Consider the following 19116-nt stretch of genomic DNA (forward strand, 5'->3'; position numbering starts at 1 on the left):
TCCCTTCTTCTAAATCCAGGTCTTGTTATTGTATCAAAAGCTAACTCGGTCACACTTTTTTCTTGACACATTGCTTCTATTTTTCGTAAATTATCTCTATCATTGTTTTCATGGCTCGTCGTGTAAACTCTTCTCAACATGTTTTCTGTGGCACTTTTCAAGTTTATAAAATAATAATTGACAAAAATCATCACTTGTGACCTTATTTTCTTCTCATCTCCAGGTGTAGAGTGGTCCTTAAACACTAATACATAACGGCATTTCGGAAGGCGGTTAGCTTCTCTATGCGCCGTAGCATTTCTGGTATGTGACGTCACAAGCTTGTACAGTAGAACCAATCAGAACCAGTCTATAACAAGCACTTCCCGAGTTCGTTTGTTCACGTGCGAATGTTTCAATAGGGAAATCTTATGCGAAGTTTTACCGCTAGATGGCAGGAGCGTTCCATGCGGCGCAACATGTTGTAGGGCTATGTTATGTCATATGCTACAGTTGATTACGTTTTCCCGCTTGTTGGTTTTCTGTGCGTGTAAAAATTATATTTACAATTATTTTGTATAACCTAGTATAATTTAATATAAATCAGTATTTTCTTACCTCATAATTTAATTTAACTTACAATAAATAATAACGTAAACCTGTATAATATTAGCGATTCCCCTTAAGAGATGGATAGGGAACTCTGCAGTATGCAGAATATAGATACGAGTAAATTGAATATTCATGAACCTAAACGAGAACTTTGAGAACGAGGTGCACGAATAAAAAAATAGGAACTATGTCGAAGGTGAAAATCATCTTTAATCATTAGTATTTACGAACCGTACGCTAAAAACAGAATATGCAGCCACCAATGTGTGTTTTTTTTTTATAGGGAAGGGACTATCGAGATTGAATTCCTTGTATTTTTTTCTGTAGTTGCAGAAAGATCAAATGCAATTTTTAATAGGATGATATTATGATCGCAGTAGTATCGCGATTAGTCGTGCGTTTTGTAGGTTAAGGACATGCAGTTTTGAATACTATGTAGGATGATTTTGAAAATTTGAAGTTAAAACATGGTTTTAATAATTAGGGTACAGTACATTAAAAACATTATTCACGAAATGGGTTCCACTACGGATCGTCCTGGATAATAAACATTCCAGTTTATCGAGAGTTTACTGCAGGCGTAAACTTCGGAGAATCCTACAACTACTGAATATAATCTAAGCTAACATAGCTCGCTGTCGAGGTTGCATATGTCTTTATTAATCTTTCTTTTTCTTCTTCCAAAATGAAACTGTAGTCAACAATTCCTTACTTGAAGTAGTTACTTTTATTTAATAGCTAGCACTTTCGAGGTGCAATTTAATTACTTATATTTTTAAGGCTTAAAGCATATATTCAGAATATTTCGGGACCTGATTGAAGACAAAAAAGCTTTCCCTGGTTTTTACATATAGGAACATAACAAAAATGTGCCATTTTTAGTTGTTTTTAAGAGTATTTAATATGCTAATACACCACGTATATCCTCAATGTTTATATACCGAAAAACAAATGCACACGCAAAGCGCATCCCTCAAAGTACACGTGCGCTATGTGTTGGTGCTAGTTCAGGATATCCCTATTCATGGAATAAGTAAAACTAACATTTACTGTGTGTAAGGTAAATAAATGGAAGAAGAGACTGTAAAAAGACAAGTATTACACAAGCAGACGCGGAAAATAGTGTTTAAGGTGTACAATTATTTTAAAAACGTTAACGAGCAGAACGCTGCCGGCCATCTTGATGCTGGCAGCAGTGTTGCCAACATGCAAGAAACGACTGTAAAACCATGTGGTGTGGGATTGAGAACCGTGCAAAGAATATTGTTAGTGAAGGAAAGAGGGTTTGTTTGGTGTCATGCTTACAGTATTCAACGGCTAAGGTCATTATTGTCTTTTGATAATTTAAATTCTCCCCTGCGCTATTTGTATTGCACGTGCTCGTGAAGTACGATGTGCAATGTTGTACGCTGCCTTGCTCTCTCTATCTGTTGTCTCGACGCAAACGCTAGCAGACAACCGCCTTCCGAATTGCCGTCGACTTTTTTTTTATGAAATGTGTTCGCTGGTCACTTGTACTTTCACCAGATTTTTGTCGAAGAATTTCGTACAGTTCTCTCCGAGATTTTCGACATTCCATTGTGAAGGCGCAGAAGTTTAAAAGGAAGGAGATCGCACTGATAACACTATGCACACTGGAAACTGCAACATATCCGCACTACTTGAATAAGCAATGAAAATCTGGAAACATAGGCTGTGTGGTAGTGCTGGTTGATGCCAGCCTGCAAGGTTGGTCCATGTGCAAATGCAGACTCTCAGCAAAATATCACATGCACTCACGATTGCACGTGCCTGCGAAGTTTTTCATTTTATCACATTCTACCCACTATAAGCTTTCTTTGGAACGTAGACTCATTGCTGCGTTCAGTTGCAAATTTTCTGTAGCTCAACGATAATTTATTTAATTACATTATATTTTTGTGGAATATGTAAAAATTAAACAAAGGATGCATTTACATTTTTAATATTTGTATGTGTTCTAAAAAGATCATTCGAAATAAAACTGTGTGTGTTAATGTTGGAAAAAAGTATTGCTTTCATTAGCGAAAGAATTGAAATTTTGAAACCTGCAAATTCAAGCTCTTCTTATCGCTGTATTTATTAAATTAGAAATCTTCCAGTATCGAATTTAGTTGGTCCGATATGTTGTTCATCAAATGCCATAAGCAAAAATCGTTAGTAAAAAAGTTGAAAAAAGAAATGAATTTCAACGGGTTTTCCGAGTCACTGTGTATTGTACGGAAAGTCTTCAATGAATTTCGGCTGCTGTTGCATCTGCTCACGACAAAAAACGGGCACACTGTTTTTCTTTTATGCCAATGAAGAGAGGTGCAGCCACGTTTACTGTTCAACAGTGCAACACTAACTGGAGTGATCTGATAATGGTCAGACATTCCACAAATGCGCCACCACTCGACAACCTTTATAACATTAAAACGGAAGTGCGGATACTTAGCCTATTGATTTACCCTCGTATAACAATACTGCATCCTGCATGACGAATGAAGTTCAAAGGAACGATGGTGAAAATTGTCGAATTGGGCGAGGAAGAACCTCGGAAACCCTATGGAACCAATTTCTTCCAACCAGGATTTGAACCTGGATCCGCTAGCAGTGAATTAGATTATATTTAGGTAATGCTTCTTTTTAATTTAAACATGTTTGATACTTACGGAGGAAATTAAAAATATTCCTTCTCCATATTCACATATAATTTGAAGAGCCCCCACGTGTGGAGTAACGGTCAGCGCGTCTGGCCGCGAAACCCGGTGGACCGGGTTCGAATCCCGGTAGGGGCAAGTTACCTGGTTGAGGTTTTTTGCGGGGTTTTCCCCCAACCCAATACGAGCAAATGCTGGGTAACTTTCGGATTCATTTCACCGGCATTGTCACCTTCATTTCATTCAGACGCTAAATACAGCGTCGTAAAATAACCCAATAAAATAAAAATAATTTGAAGACTTACTAAAGTAAATCTCAATTAAGATGTATAGAGAACTGAAGGCTTGTATTTTAGTTCACCCTATAAGTGGTTTGTACCCGCAAGATGTTGCATAGCTTTAGCCTGTTGAGAGTAGGAATAGCTGGTTACCAGGTAAGTACGTACAGATACGGCCAGAGCTGTACTTGGGCGTCACTTCGATTCCCGCTCGTGCTCTGAGTTTTTTTTTTTTTTTTTTTTTTCATGTGACGTGTAGAGTTTTGTGTGAAGTGGAACTTCTCAGCTAAATGAGCAAGTGCGTTGCACCTTGTGGGGAACTTCCCACCATCGGTTCAGATGTGTCACTTCCTGTGTCTCCATTGTCTTGGCACGCAGCACCAGTACCTGCAGCAAGAGTGGACTCAGTATGTAGCGCTGAACACGTAAAGAAATTGATTCGGGAGGACTTCTTGAAAGAAATTGCAAAGGATCAGGAAGAATTATAAAGCTGCAAGTCGCTGAGCCTGAGTAGATGTTAGCCACAAGTGCGAGTGTAAAACGTATGAGATAGTTGGTTCATGTTGTAAACATAAACACTCCCGCCCGATTTTCGATTAATTATAACGAAGAGTATTAATAACATGTCTTCTTAAGAGCATTACAAAAAACTGTGAGATAAAAAGCAATTTAATAGCATTTCTCTTTCAAAAATAAATGTTGATATGATAGGAACGAGGAGATTTTATAATTCCAAAATTAAATTTCTAATTTAATAACCTTTAGTTTATCTATAACACTTACTTACTGGCTTTTAAGGAACCCGGAGGTCATTGCCGCCCTCACATAAGCCCGCCATCGGTCCCTATCCTGAGTAAGATTAATCCAGTCTCTATCATCATATCCCACCTCCCTCGAATCCATTTTAATATTATCTTCCCATCTACGTCTCGGCCTCCCGAAAGGTCTTATTCCCTCCGGCCTCCCAACTAACACTCTATATGCATTTCTGGATTATCCATACGTGCTACATGCCCTGCCCATCTCAAACGTCTGGATTTAATGTTCCTAATTATGTCAGGTGAAGAATACAATGCGTGCAGTTCTGTGTTGTGTAACTTTCTCCATTCTCCTGTAACTTCATCCCTCTTAGTCCCAAATATTTTCCTAAGCACCTTATTCTCAAACACCCTTAACCTATCTATGTTGCTCTCTCAAAGTGAGAGTCCAAGTTTCACAACTATACAGAACAACCGGTAATGTAACTGTATTATTTTAAATGACACAGCTACACAGTAACAGGCCTTGTCATTGCGTGGAACAAGTCTCCTCTAATTTATTAGACTGGAATAAAAGCGTTTTGATTTGAGAAAGTGCGGGATGTGAATACGCTTTTGTCAACCAGTAGAGCAAATAAGAATCACTTGTTCATACACGGGTGGTCGTTCAATTACACGTTGCAGCCTGCTCTTCGACGAAAAGGAACTCTGAACCGGCCAGGGCGCACGTGTCATTCCCTCGTAGAGAACCCGGAGGTTTATTGCCGCCCTCAAGTCTCTACCATCATATCCCATCTTCCTCAAATTCATTTTAATATTATCCTTCTTGGCCTCCCAGCTAACATTACATTCGCTTATACGTGCTGCATGCCCTGGGATTTCTTTATAAGATGAACAAAATGATGTCAGATGTTTAGGAAGAATTATTGTTGGCGCAAACGACAGTTCTCTCTGCTGAAAATCAATCTCTGAATAGTTCTGGACATGACAGTCCAACTTTCAAACACACATTTTGATATCTGAGTCGACCCGGCGGAATATCGTTCATTATAAAACTCGCCGAAGAGTGCAGCCCAACAATGAAGTCTCTATCGTTAGTGAAAATCGTTCATAATGCGACAGAGTCGTAAAATATTACAATGGCAACTAAAACGTTATGACTTCTATTATGACGATACAACTTGTCATAAAGTTAACATTAGGTTTGTTTGAGCAAGCAATTCAGAACTTCTAATGACGCATGCGCCAGTTGTGTACTGTATCACAACTAGTTAGGGATTTCACGTTGTTGGAACGTTTCTTGGACTGTTCTTTCAAGGCCTTCGGAGTTTTTTCCATATTAAAATTATATTCATCTTCCGAACTTATTCGTCATAAAATATGTCACTGTCCCCTTCCAAATCACTCATGATGGACAGTTTTTTATTTTAACCTGCCTAGTCTCGAAGCATTTTAACCATAACTTCAGATTAAACCATCTGCGCATGCGTCAGCAGTTCAGAATTCCCAGTTCTGCTCTTTAATCGAGAACCAATTTCACTCCTCGGAACGAGTTCTGAAGCACGTTGGAACAGTTCAGTATCGGTTCTAGTCTTGTTGGAAAACACATTGGGCTGCTGTGCATGAGCAGGCAGTTCAGAATCGATTCCGAACCGTGCTGGAGCAAACCTGTTATGAAACGATTTGGAGTGCTATAATATTTAATACATCGTTGTTGTTGTTGTTGTTGTCGTCGTCGTAGCATGATATCAAACTACCCATCATTTCAAATTTATTTTATTTATTTATTAATTGTTTTATAATGATCTCGTACAAAAAAGTAACGTATGAAACACGTTTATAATGTTGTACAGTTATTACTAGTCAACTCGCTTTGTTCGTTCCCTAAACATGAAGTATAACATTATGAATGAACTTGTTTCATAATATAGGGTTAAGTTGCCTAATTCCGTAATACATTTTTTTTTCATGAATGTTGCGGGATTGGATATCTTGCTAGGAAGTTCACTGATGTCTCAAAAATAGGTGAAATATTCATTATTATGGTCGAATGGCAAAACTTCGACTGACATTCAGTTTAAAAAAAGTATCACGGGATTAGGCAACTTTATCCTACACCGTGATTAAAAAAGGATGGTGCAAAAGCAGGGACGTCGCTAGAGGAGTGCGAAAGGGTGCGCAAGCACCCCATAAAAATCGGAGCACCACTTTCCGCACCCCAAAGGGCATTTAAAGCCGTGATTTCGGCAATTTATTACAAAATACTATGAATAAGTTATTTTGAAGAACAAAAACAAACATATTCCTGTAAGTGTGTAAAACAAATATCATTAAACGCGAGAAATAAAAACTAGCCATTATTCAAACTGTACATAACATTTGACATTTTACACGATTTACAGTTAAACGCAATTCAACGATAATTTTGTTTTTATGCATGACTAAATAGCGTTACATCTGCTTGAACGTCGTTAGCATTAACATGTATTGGTGCAATGCAGTCGACTCGACAATGAACATTCCCGGATGTTAGACTCATTATTGTTAAGCCTATAGGCTATATTAATTACGTTTCAATATATTTAACATTTTTATTAAATCAAATTAAAAGGATTATGATCTACGTAGAACAACAAGACTATTTGTGAAGTTTCAGGAAGATTGAATGAATTTGAATTTTCATATGACGTCATATTATTGTTAAGCTGTGTTACGAACTGAGCGCAGTAATGCACCTATGAGGAAATGTTTCATCAGTGCGACAGTGGAGTATACAGCTGACTTCTGAGTGTGTTCTTACGAGTTACCAGTTTAAATAATATTTTGTTCATAATTATAAGATATTAAGTGATTTGGTTGTAAAAGGGCAAATTATACAGTCTGTTATAATGTCTACCGGGCGAAAAACGTAATCCGTGTTCCGCTTATAAGTATAATAAAAGAAATAGTTATAATTTCATAACAATGCATGCAAATGGGTTAAGATTGGTACCATTGTAAAGAGGAAATTGGGAAGTTTTAATCCATTGTTGTTACTTATTTTTAGAAGACTCACGCATGCGCAGATCATTAAATAAGAGAATTCGTATCGTATCTTTAGTCAGTCAGCATGTGGACGCCACAGCAGAAAGCCTTTTGTGTGCTGTCATTAGCAGAACATAGATCCATAATTCGTGTACAGCGCTTGTTTCGCCGTCAGTACAATCTTAGACCGAGGGAAGCTGTACCGACGTACGTCTCAATAATGAAATGGGATAGGCAGCTCAGAGAAACAGGAAGTTTGTTGTCTAATGCAGGTAAACATTCCAAGCGTAAAGTGTCTGACGAAAATGTCGAACGCATTCGCGAGGCATTTCAGAGAAGCCCGCGGAAATCCATTCGACAGGCTAGTGTGCAGTTGAACATCCCACCAACAACAGTGCATACAGTGCTCCATAAAAGATTGCGTTTGCGAGCGTACAAGCTGCAACTTCATCAGATGATTACGCCGAATGATAAACTGGAACGAAAACGCTTTGCAGAAACAATGTTGGATAAAGTGGACGATGACGACACATTTCTAACTCGAGTCTGTTTCTCAGATGAGGCAACCTTCCACGTCAGTGGAAAAGTAAACCGACACAATTGTCGCATCTGGGGGTCGGAAAATCCAAGTGTCGTAATTGAACACCAACGGGATTCCCCTAAATGGAATGTTTGGTGTGGGATCATGCGTGACAGAATCATTGGTCCCTATTTCTTTGCTGAAAAGACAGTCACTGCAAACACGTACCTGTATATGTTGCAACTGTATGCTGTGCCACAACTCCCAGATGGAGCAATTTTCCAGCAAGATGGGGCTCCACCACACTTTGCCAACATGGTTCGCACATTCTTAGACGAACAATTCCCTGCAAGATGGATCGGAAGAGGATCACCGTACATCACATGGCCTGCCAGATCACCAGATCTAACACCACCTGATTTTTTCCTGTGGGGGTTTGTTAAGGACCAGGTCTACAGGACGCCAGTACGTGATTTGGCAGACTTACAAGAAAGAATTTATGCTGCTGTCAACAATGTTACACCACAGATGCTTCATAACACTTGGGTCGAGGTTGAATACCGGTTGGATATTTCCCGTGCCACCAATGGAAGCCATGTTGAGGTTTATGGAACATAAGGTAACAAAAATTCCCAGTTTTCATTCTTTGTAGCAGTTGGTTTCAACTATATACTTGTATTAATTCAGAAGTTATAGCTATTTCTTTTGTTATACTTATAAGCGGAACACTTTGTATTTCGAATTTCTTTTCAAAAATTACGCAGAAACAAAGAAAACTAAGTGAAGATGGTGAAGGTGAAGCGAAAGCGATATTGTGATGTACTCGCGCTTAATGAGAGTGAAAAGGGCTTCACCCTCGATATAGCTACATAAATCAGTTTCCGACTGTCCTTAACAGTTCGTGTTAAATGAATACCCGAAAAGAACATTTGGGAAGGAGGAGAAAAGAAGTTTCCAATCTGAATGGTTTAAAATTTTCCCCAGGCTGGAGTATAATGTTTCCCAAGATGCTGCATTTTGTTTCTTTTCGACGGAGACTGGTCATTGTTCGTCTCTAACAACGAAGGGAGGATATAAGAATTGGGGAAAAAAAAAACTTTACGCCGACGCAGGGATAAAAAACATGAAAATGTTGAATCACATGAAAAAAGTTGTGCTGCATGGGAAGAATCCACAAACGTCAGTTGGGCCCTTGATAAGCGAAGCGTACGCGTGCTGAATGTTGGACAAATAATAGAAATCCTCGGGTTACTGCTGTGCAAGGCATCGCTCAGAGAGGCAACGATGAAATCCAAGACAGTGAAAACCGCGGAAATTTCTTAGAGTTACTACAGCTAATATCTAAAAACAATCCCATTGTAGAAAACAAACTAAAAGAAGGGCCAAAAAATACTAAGTATACTCATCCATCAATTCAGAATGAAATCTTAAATGTCCTTGCCAATGCTACCCTTGAAGTTGTGAGGAATCAAATAAACAGCGCTATTTATTTTGCTATTGTGGTAGACGAGACTAAAGATGTAAGTAAAACTGAACAGTAATCTGTCGTCGTTCGTTTTTATCTAACTGACAAAGTTCATGAACGCTTTTCAGGTTTTAGACCAGCTAACGTGTTAGACGCCACTTCACTTCTAACTTACATAAAAGAAACACTGAGTAAGTGTAGTATAAATATGCAAAACTGTATGATGGTGTCAGTGTAATGAAAGATTAGTTAGTGGTGTACAAACTCTATTTAGAAAAGATGCACCTCAGGCGATTGCGTAAATCATAGACTTAATCTCGTTATTGTTGATGTTTGTAAAAATGTTGAAAATGCCATTCTCATTACTACAGAAGTTGTACGTTTTTATGTCAGGATCAGCCACGCATTCCCCTTTTATTAATGTTCAGCATGAAATGAGAAAATCTGTTACGGAACTGATGAGTGACACGAGGTGGATTTGCGAAGCTACCAAGAAAACGTTGCTGCCATTATTGTCACGCTTCACAGACTAGCGGAAAATAGAGGAAGAGGAGATCGATCACAAGAGGCTTATGTGTTACTTAATTCAACAGACATGGAATTTTTAGTTCATTTGTGCGTATTTAGTGCCTTGTTTTTTTTAGTAGGTTATTTTACGACGCTTTATCAACATCTAAGGCTATTTAGCGTCTGAATGAGATGAAGGTGATAATGCCGGTGAAATGAGTCCGGGGTCCAACACCGAAAGTTACCCAGCATTTGCTCATATTGGGTTGAGGGAAAACCCCGGAAAAAACCTCAACCAGGTAACTTGCCCCGACCGGGAATCGAACCCGGGCCACCTGGTTTCGCAGCCAGACGCGCTGACCGTTACTCCACAGGTGTGGACAGTGCCTTGTTGCAAGATATAAAAAGATATAAAAATTGTGTCTGATGTTCTGCAGAGTAAAGGTTGTGGCATTGGTAGTGCGTACTCTTTGATTGAAAGCACTGTTGATCGCCTTAAGATTCTTCGAAACTGTAGGGAGGATTTTAGGAAAATATGGCTAGAAGCTTGTTTATGGAAAGAAGAAAATGGAATTCAAGACAGTAGGCATTGAAGGTCACGCCGTCTTCCTGAGCACTTGGAAAAATTTGTTTATGTACAGCATTGTCATAAAGACAGAAGATGATTACTATGCACGTGCCTTTCTGACAATTCTTGATAAAATTTTAAATGAACTGGAACGCATATTTTCTGAACATACCTCAATCACTAAAGGCATGAAGTGTTTGCAACTTGTATCTAAGAAATTCTTAGAAACATCCCTTAGTGCATCATTATGGATGTGATGAACGAAGTGTGGAAGCCGAAGTGAAACTAATCTCTAAAAACAATTGAGCGTTATAAGAATGAACACGATGTCATTATTGACAACATTTTAAAATTTGTTAATTTTCTTCATAAGTATAAATTGTCGTAACACGAGCATCTAGTGCGGGATGCGAACGTGCATTTTCTTGTTTAGGTCGCGTTAAAACTTACTTGCTGAACAGAACGGGCCATGAACGTCTCAGCGATCTCGCAGCCTTGCTGTAGTGCAGGATATCTTAAAGGCGCTGGACATTGAGGATCTAATCGACATATTTGACGTATAGCTTTACGTTAGGAAACTCAACACGCATTCCCAGGCAAGTAGTAGTAGTAGCAGCAGCAGCAGTGTGCGCGCAAGTGTATGAGAGAGGACATTTTGGATTTTTATGTACCACATTTTTACCCCCTTGCTCTGATCCTGGCGACATGTGCAAAAGTAAAGACCTGTAGCGAGATATAAACGTCAGTTATTCAAAATAGTGAAAGCGACAGATCTGTTTGTTTGCTGGCTCATGTCATCGGTGCAGTGCTGCACGAAATAGCGACATCGAAGCAAGCAAGAGCTTCGCGTCATGGAATTCGCACGAGCAAGAGGTTGTTGTGACTGTACAGTGGGACTTAGGATTGCGTTTGGTGAGAAACTGCATTGCGCGCTGGGGATGTGTTAGTGGCTGTTTTGCCCTAGGAAATGCCCGGTCCGTGCACAGACTTCGGAAGACACAGTAAACAGAAGACGAGCCATAGTCCTAGCAAGTCAACAAGGTGAGCTAGTAGGGAACTACACGGTATGGAAGCTTAATAATACCCTTCCATAATGTTGGATCGGTCGTGCAGTCACCAATATCACTCTGGCCTCCGCGATCGCCAGATTTAACTCGCAACTTCTTTCTTTAGGGGTAGGCCTATACTAAAGACTTCTCATGCCATAGAATGTGAACGACCTGAGACGACGCATCACAAAGGCAGTGGAGTCAATATTCACATACTGGCACGAGTCGTGTCACCAACAGGGCTCAAATTGAGCTTCTGTAGTGCACAAGTAACATTTAGAAGTTAATGCGTCTTTCCATGTTAACACACTTGTGAATAAATCAGCTTTACTTTCGCACCATTCTTTTTGACTCTCGTTGTAGTCTTCGAATGTCATTGTAATTTCCCAGAACGCATTACATATTGGTTGATTTCGAATAATGAAGAAAGTGAGATTTATGTAACTGCCTGTACGATATCGCTTACCGGAAGGAAAAAATCATTTTTAATGTGATTTTAGAACAGTTTTTCAATTAGGGCCTTGCAGAGCTCAATAGACTGCCTGCTTAGGCTTGTCTCAAGAAGTGTCCTTCATCCTTACAGTTCATGGAATGAAGCTCCCTTTGATTTTATTGTTCTTCTTGTTTTCTTCCACTTGAAAACGCAATTTCTTTTAACATGATTGTGTAATTTCTATAAAATAGGAATTTTTTCCGAGTAGAATTCTAAGTTTGAAAATATTTGCCTAGTCGTGCATTTATCCATGTCGCCTTAATCTGTTTATCGGTATTCGTTTGTTTCCTCGTTCATACTAATTCCGTCCACTGCCTCTCATGCACAGTACTTAAAAAGGAAGATGGCGAGCATTGCGTGACGTAGCACGTACTCATTTATTTATTTATTTATGTTAGGCATTCTAATGAGCGTAGTTCTCGCTTAATACATTTAACTGTAATAATTTGTGGCCATATTAATCGAAATCCCTTTGTGGAGGCCGAGATGTACATAGATGGAAGGAGAATATTAAAATGGATTTGGGGGGGGGGAGGTGGATTGATGCTAGAGATAGGATTAATCGTAATAAAATAAGTATATATAAATTTCAATCATAAGACGCATCTGTTTGCAAATGTTTATTTGCTATATGAACATGGAATATATTAACGTTTTCGCCTTATTGGGCATCATCAGATATAATAAAATATGTAATCTGAACCTTGATCAGATTGAGCAAATAACAAATGAGCAGTGTGTTATACATGGTGTTGGATCTCCATGTGCTTTATGTATAAAACTATAAATAAAATTGGAGGATAATTAATTTCAATGTGATGCAAACTTTTAAAATTGAAATTGAAATTGATTGTGTATACATATAACTCATGTTACAGTATAAATACAAATTAATCAATTAGAATTATACGAATTATCAGTAATGTTAAAATAAATTATGAATAAAAATGAATAAAATGAATATATTAGCTTAAAAAGAATTAATTAAAATTCACAATGTTCGAAGAATGAAATGTCTTGAGGTACTATATACAATGTTGATGTTGTGTTGTGACTGATGGATCTAATGTTGTCGATTGGTTCTAATTATACATGCAGAATTTCAATCGTGTACTGAAAAACAAAGGAGGGGAGAATCAGAGTTGTAATTCGTAATAGTTATACCTTGCTCAGGATAGGGGCCAATGACAGGCTCTATGAAAGCGAAAATGAACCTCCGGGTTCCTTAAAAGCCATTTGTAAGTAAATATTATACGAAATCAGGAAGGAATCTTCTTCTTCGGCTCTACAACTCCATTTGCTGAACGTTTTGCTCATTCTTTTGTAGCTGGTATATACTGTATACCCTACAATTTTTAATAGGAAGGAATGATTTTTAAATAATTACAGACATCGTACTGAATGTGCTGTACATCCCTGATGTGTGAACTACTTAACAATTACATTCCACTTGTCTGTGGCCATAACTGTTACGTCTTGTCTTGGTTGGCTGCCTCTCCTGAAAGAATGTTCCGCAGTTGAAGGTCAGGATGGAAGACCAGCCCGTCATTCAGGAGAGAGTCGCCACGCCGCGCTGCTGGCTGTCTGTTCATTTAGTGCTCCAAAAGCCGCGTTTTCTTTGAGCGACTAGAGCCCAACTTGAGCTGAAAATAGTGACTGACAGCATGATGAATTTACCAGAATCGTTTAAACATGATGATGATAAATAATGATAAAATGAAGACATCATGATGAATTTACCAAATGGTTTAAACATGGTGATGAAGCCTTCTAGATTTTTGCAATTTGTTTAAAAACTTATTATCGAGCTGTTTGCTGACAACATAAAGTCCACTATAGTCCACTGTAGTCTATTCAGTACCAGTTACGTAACTATAAAAATACCTCACCACTTACGGCTTAACATGAGTAAATCTAAAAATGTACCTTGTTGTAATGTGCAACCAGTATCAAGGTGTGGTGCATGAAAACTTAGTTCTCTCTTTCCATTTTTAATTACTTATTTACTTACTTACTTACTTACTTACTTACTGGCTTTTAAGGAACCCGGAGGTTCATTGCCGCCCTCACATAAGCCCGCCGTTGGTCCCTATCCCGAGCAAAATTAATCCATTCTCTATCATCATATCCCACCTCCCTTAAATCCATTTTAATATTATCTTCCCATCTACGTCTCGGCCTCCCTAAAGGTCTTTTTCCCTCCGGCCTCCCAACTAACACTCTATATGCATTTCTGGATTCGCCCATACGTGCTACATGCCCTGCCCATCTCAAACGTCTGGATTTAATGTTCCTAATTATGTCAGGTGAAGAATACAATGCGTGCAGTTCTGCGTTGTGTAACTTTCTCCATTCTCCTGTAATTTCATCCCTCTTAGCCCCAAATATTTTCCTAAGCACCTTATTCTCAAATACCCTTAACCTATGTTCTTCTCTCAAAGTGAGAGTCCAAGTTTCACAACCATACAGAAGAACCGGTAATAATTTTTAATTGCCTGTTTTAAGTATTACAAGTGCCTGAATACCCCGGGCTCTAGTTGTGAGTGATCGAGTTCGAGACAATTGGCTTCATTACTTGTGAGGAGACGAGATGCCAGTTCCCTTGCACAAGGTTCCGTCCCGTCGTCGTGTGATGGGGGCAAGCCTCAAACGTCACTGATAAGTCAGTCAAATTGTACAAGTTGAATGTGCTGCCTGATTTTCGAAAATTCTGACGAAGGAAAACATTCCTTAATTAAGTAATTTGCCGCTGTTGGTTATTTGCCTGTCTAATTAATAACTGAAGTAATCTGTACGAGAACAATAAACGGAAGTTGTGACCTAGAAAATAATGTGGGTGCATAATGGACTGAGTGATTGTCAGCGCTTTGCTTATGAACTCCTTTCACTATCCGACCCTGCCCTTTCTCTCTCCTCCGATATGCTTTCGGCGGATTCCTGGAGGATGTTGCAGTGTTGCTGATATAGCGGAGCAATGGTGGAACAAATGTCAGGGGAAACGGGAGTGTCCTGGGAACACGCAACTTATGTTAGCCTTGTTGCAGGGGACCCCGAGTACAAGCCTTACGTCACCGCAGAGCCCGATGTGACCGCAGTCCCTCTGAACGGTGCGGAGGACTTCCTGGTGCTGGCGTGCGACGGCTTGTGGGACTTCGTGACGGAGCAGGAAGCCATCGAGGCCGTGTACCAGCAGCTGAGCGAGGCGCCAGGTGAGTGAGGCACTTACAAGATGAAGATTAATTAAAATGGTGACGTGCCTAACATTGTTACCTTTTCGAAGACGATGTTGAAATTGTTCTCCTTGTGCTTCGAGACAGATTTAGCGTCGTAACAAATTTTAATTCAATATCTTGTTTGTTGTCTAGCAGTTCATGTAATGTTCGCGGATGTGATTTGTACACTGTGTCTTCTAAAGTGCTCCGCAGTGCGTTAGGTCTGGAGATCGAGCGGCCGGCGCGACGGCAGATATTTAATGCGGCAGCTGATTATTACATCATATTAATCCACCTGCAGTCGACTCAAACCCAACACCGCTATAATATAGGCGCGTTTAGACTTCTTAATCCTACTGTGCTACTAGCTATTTCAGTGATAAAATACAGCACTTCATGTTTGGACATGCAATGAAGTTAGCAGATCTCTGAACTCGTATTACTTTGATATAACCGCACCGTACATGAAACCTGGAGATCAAGATGACGAATTATGACTTGCATGGCAATTGTAGTCACCATATGATTTTTCAAGCATCTTTTATCCCTTTAAAGCATGTTTCTTTCATATTAGTCAATAACAGGCTGAATGGAGAAAAGCTGTCTAGAGAAGGGACGAATTAACCCTTAATTTTATTTTAATTGTAGATCAGCCTTATAAGTTCCAAAATAATTTTGTCCCTTCAGTAAAATAGTCGTACAAAATGCTTACGACATAGAATTCGGTCGTACCTCGTACAGTTAGTGAAAATAGTCGTGGCTCTTGCGAGGTCGGAGTGGACAAAGCCGAGGTTCTCGAAGGTTTTTCCTTTTCCTCCATCACTTAATTTCAACATTAATTATCATGCATGTACTGACTAGAGTCCTGCATAACCGGTTACGAAAGATAGAAAAGACATATTGCTACTGAACGCCTGGCGCTATAGACAGTATGCGTCTCGCGGAGTGGTCCAGTGTTCGGTTTAACGAATGTCCGAGTCTCACTCGGCTGGACGGCTCTGGATCATGAAAGACGATAATATTGAGCCATCCAGGAGTTCCGAGAATCGTTGCGACGACGCGATTATCACCGTGTACCTTTCAAATGATATTTCCTCCTCTCTCCTCATTGATTGAAGCACGCATCATGAAACTACAATCACTAGACTTGAGAGAGCTTTTATTTTTGTTAATATTTTTTATCTCCCTAAAAACGATTTATTAGAGAAATAATAATACATACACTTCGAATAATTAAAAGACATAGGCTATATTAATTAACAACTACTCTTTCAGGGGTAGCTTATGTATTTTGAGTTTAAAGTGTGAACGTTACAATAGTAAGTGTGTACATATTTGCTCTTCTATTTTGTAAGTAATTGTAATATATTTTATTCTTGTATCTGGTCGTGGGCAAATCGCAATATAGCGAACGTAGAAGCTCCGCCCACGACCCCTTCCACTTTTCCCCTACTAGGTCATCAGACACTACGTGACAGGTGAGTGTTGTGTCGAATGCACATTTGATATGGGTGGGGATAACTTCCCCTACTGGCGTTCGCTGTATTGTGATTTATATATATATAAAAAAAAAAGTAATAATTCGGTTTAGTGAAAAAAAAAAATCGTTTCGCACAGACTGCATCCGCTTCACTTCGCTATGGTCCGAACCAAACTTTTCGTCGCGTGCGAAACCCAGGAACTGTAAGATTTGCAGATTAATAAACATTCGGGCTGAATGCTGTTTATTATATGCAGCTTTTAATAGGGACAGTTTTGTCAGAAGATGCAAACACTCTCAAAGAAATTATGAACAGAAAAGAAGAACAGTTTTATGGGCTTAGTTGAGCTAAGTCACTTCACTTTATATAAGTTACTACTATTCACTTTGTTAGGGCATCCGCTGTAATCATGAGCGGTAATGTAATTGGTACACACGTCTTCGCTATCCAATCGACTCGTATTTGCTGTGTTGCATATATTCGAACAGTTTTCAGATAGGCGTGTTAAGCAATTCATGGAAAAAACGTATCAGTAAGTCTCGCTCTATAATCATCGCTTCATTTCCCCTGTGTGTACGTAGCAAATGCGCTTTCTTTCATGTCGTTAGAATTTGACGCAGTGTATTCTGTAAGCTGTCCAACTTGAACACTTCTCAGTGTTCTTCAATTTTCCAGAATATTTCTTCCACTCAGAAAAGTTGTTTCGACGGACGTTAAATGTTACGTTTTATTTAACGACGCTCGCAACTGCCGAGGTTACATCAGCGTCGCCGGTGTGCCGGAATTTTGTTCCGCAGGAGTTCTTTTACATGCCAGTAAATCTACTGACATGAGCCTGTTGCATTTAAGCACCCTTAAATGTCATCGACCTGGCCCGGGATCGAACCCGCAACCTCGGGCATAGAAGGCCAGCGTTATACCAACTGCGCCAGCCAGGCCGACTCGACGGACGTCATTTCCATATCTAAAGGAAATTAAAAATTATATTCTTTAACACAGAATCATAATAATGTTTGGTCGCTGCAGCCTGTTACAGCCCGAACAGGAAAGTCAGTTGTTCACTGTGAGTACAACCTACATCTAGGGTTACCAGATGTCCCAATCATCTCGTTATTATTACCAGATGAAAAAATTCGAAAGCAGAATAAAGAACTTACTGACAAAAGTATTACAACAAATATTTGTGAAAGCGCTCTTATTACCTAAATGTACAAGATGTTTGACGATACGTACCAGTCCACACCTGTGGAGTATCGGCTAGCGCGTCTGGCCGCGAAACCAGGTTGCCCGGGTTCGATTCCCGGTCGGGGCAAGTTATCTGGTTCAGGGTTTTTCCGGGGTTTTCCCTCAACCCAATATGAGTAAATGCTGGATAACTTCCGGTGCTCGACCCGGACTCATTTCACTGGCATTATCACCTTCATCTCATTCAGACTCTAAATAACCTAAGCTGTTGACAAAGCGTCGTAAAATAACCTGCTGAAAACAAAAATATACGTAGCATTGTCCTTCAGAACATGTTTCTACGATATATTTCACATTTTAAAGTCTCACATTTATATTTGTGGATCCAGAGATCCGAATTTGTTATAGTGTAATAAAAATTGAATTTGACAGCAACGATACCCTTTACAGAATCTAATGCGCATCAATTAGTGAGAAGATTCTCTCAGTGTTTGCATTGTAGGGGCTGACTGAAGGAGTTCTGTGGAGCAAGAACTATTCATGCTTGGAATAGTTTGTCCATTTTTTACACACAGGAATGTTCAGGAAGATTTTTATTATATCACTACTATTCCAAGAATTTGCAAAATCAAACCTTTGTTTAACAAAGGAAAAGTTTCCAGAAAAATCTCTAATTAATAATATATAAGTATTTTAAAACCTAATCAGTAAGTTTAAAAACTGCTCCATAAAGGGAGAATTTTTCAGGTAAGTAAAATTAGCAAAATTAATAAGCAACAAAATTCCTTTATAAAAGGAAACATATTCTATAATTATAAAACTTAGCAAAAAGAATTAAACAATAAAATTCCCTAAGGGAGAATTTTCAGGGAAATATTCTTCACTAGGCGTGCCAACCGACTGAACGTCTTCGGTTCTCAGCAGTTTGCCAGCTGGCTCGATTTATCACGCGCCCCCTACTTGACATTTTCGCTACCCTCTTGTTCAACCCTCGGTAGTGTAATGAAACTTTATTACTTCAACCCCAAGCAGCGGGATTCCGCGATTCGATCCTAAACTTAAACAAAGAATCAACCGTGCGATTGCCCTTAGACAATACCGACAACATGATAAAATATAACTTGATGATACTGATCATGATGATAATAATAATCATCATCGTCATCCATCCTGTACCCATCGCTTAGTACGACGTACAATAATAGTAGTATAATGAGTAAAATTGGATTTTTTACGCAGTAGAAAGTTTAGCGCCCATGACCAAGCCTAGCGTGATAATTTCCAGGAGCGCATAAGATCTGTTTACTGTCATGTGCCAGACAGTA

General features: G+C 39.2%; 1 protein-coding gene across 1 annotated transcript in view; it reads left to right on the forward strand.

Moving 5' to 3' along the window:
- Positions 1 to 19116, forward strand: part of LOC138715781 (platelet binding protein GspB-like) — a 173629-nt gene that overhangs the window by 62027 nt on the left and 92486 nt on the right. The window contains exon 7 of the mRNA XM_069848844.1: positions 14958 to 15122. Within this exon, the coding sequence (XP_069704945.1) occupies positions 14958 to 15122 (165 nt within the window). The remainder of the gene's footprint in view (positions 1 to 14957; positions 15123 to 19116) is intronic.

The sequence above is a fragment of the Periplaneta americana genome, chromosome 15, assembly GCF_040183065.1.
Source record: "Periplaneta americana isolate PAMFEO1 chromosome 15, P.americana_PAMFEO1_priV1, whole genome shotgun sequence".
Classification (NCBI taxonomy): domain Eukaryota; kingdom Metazoa; phylum Arthropoda; class Insecta; order Blattodea; family Blattidae; genus Periplaneta; species Periplaneta americana.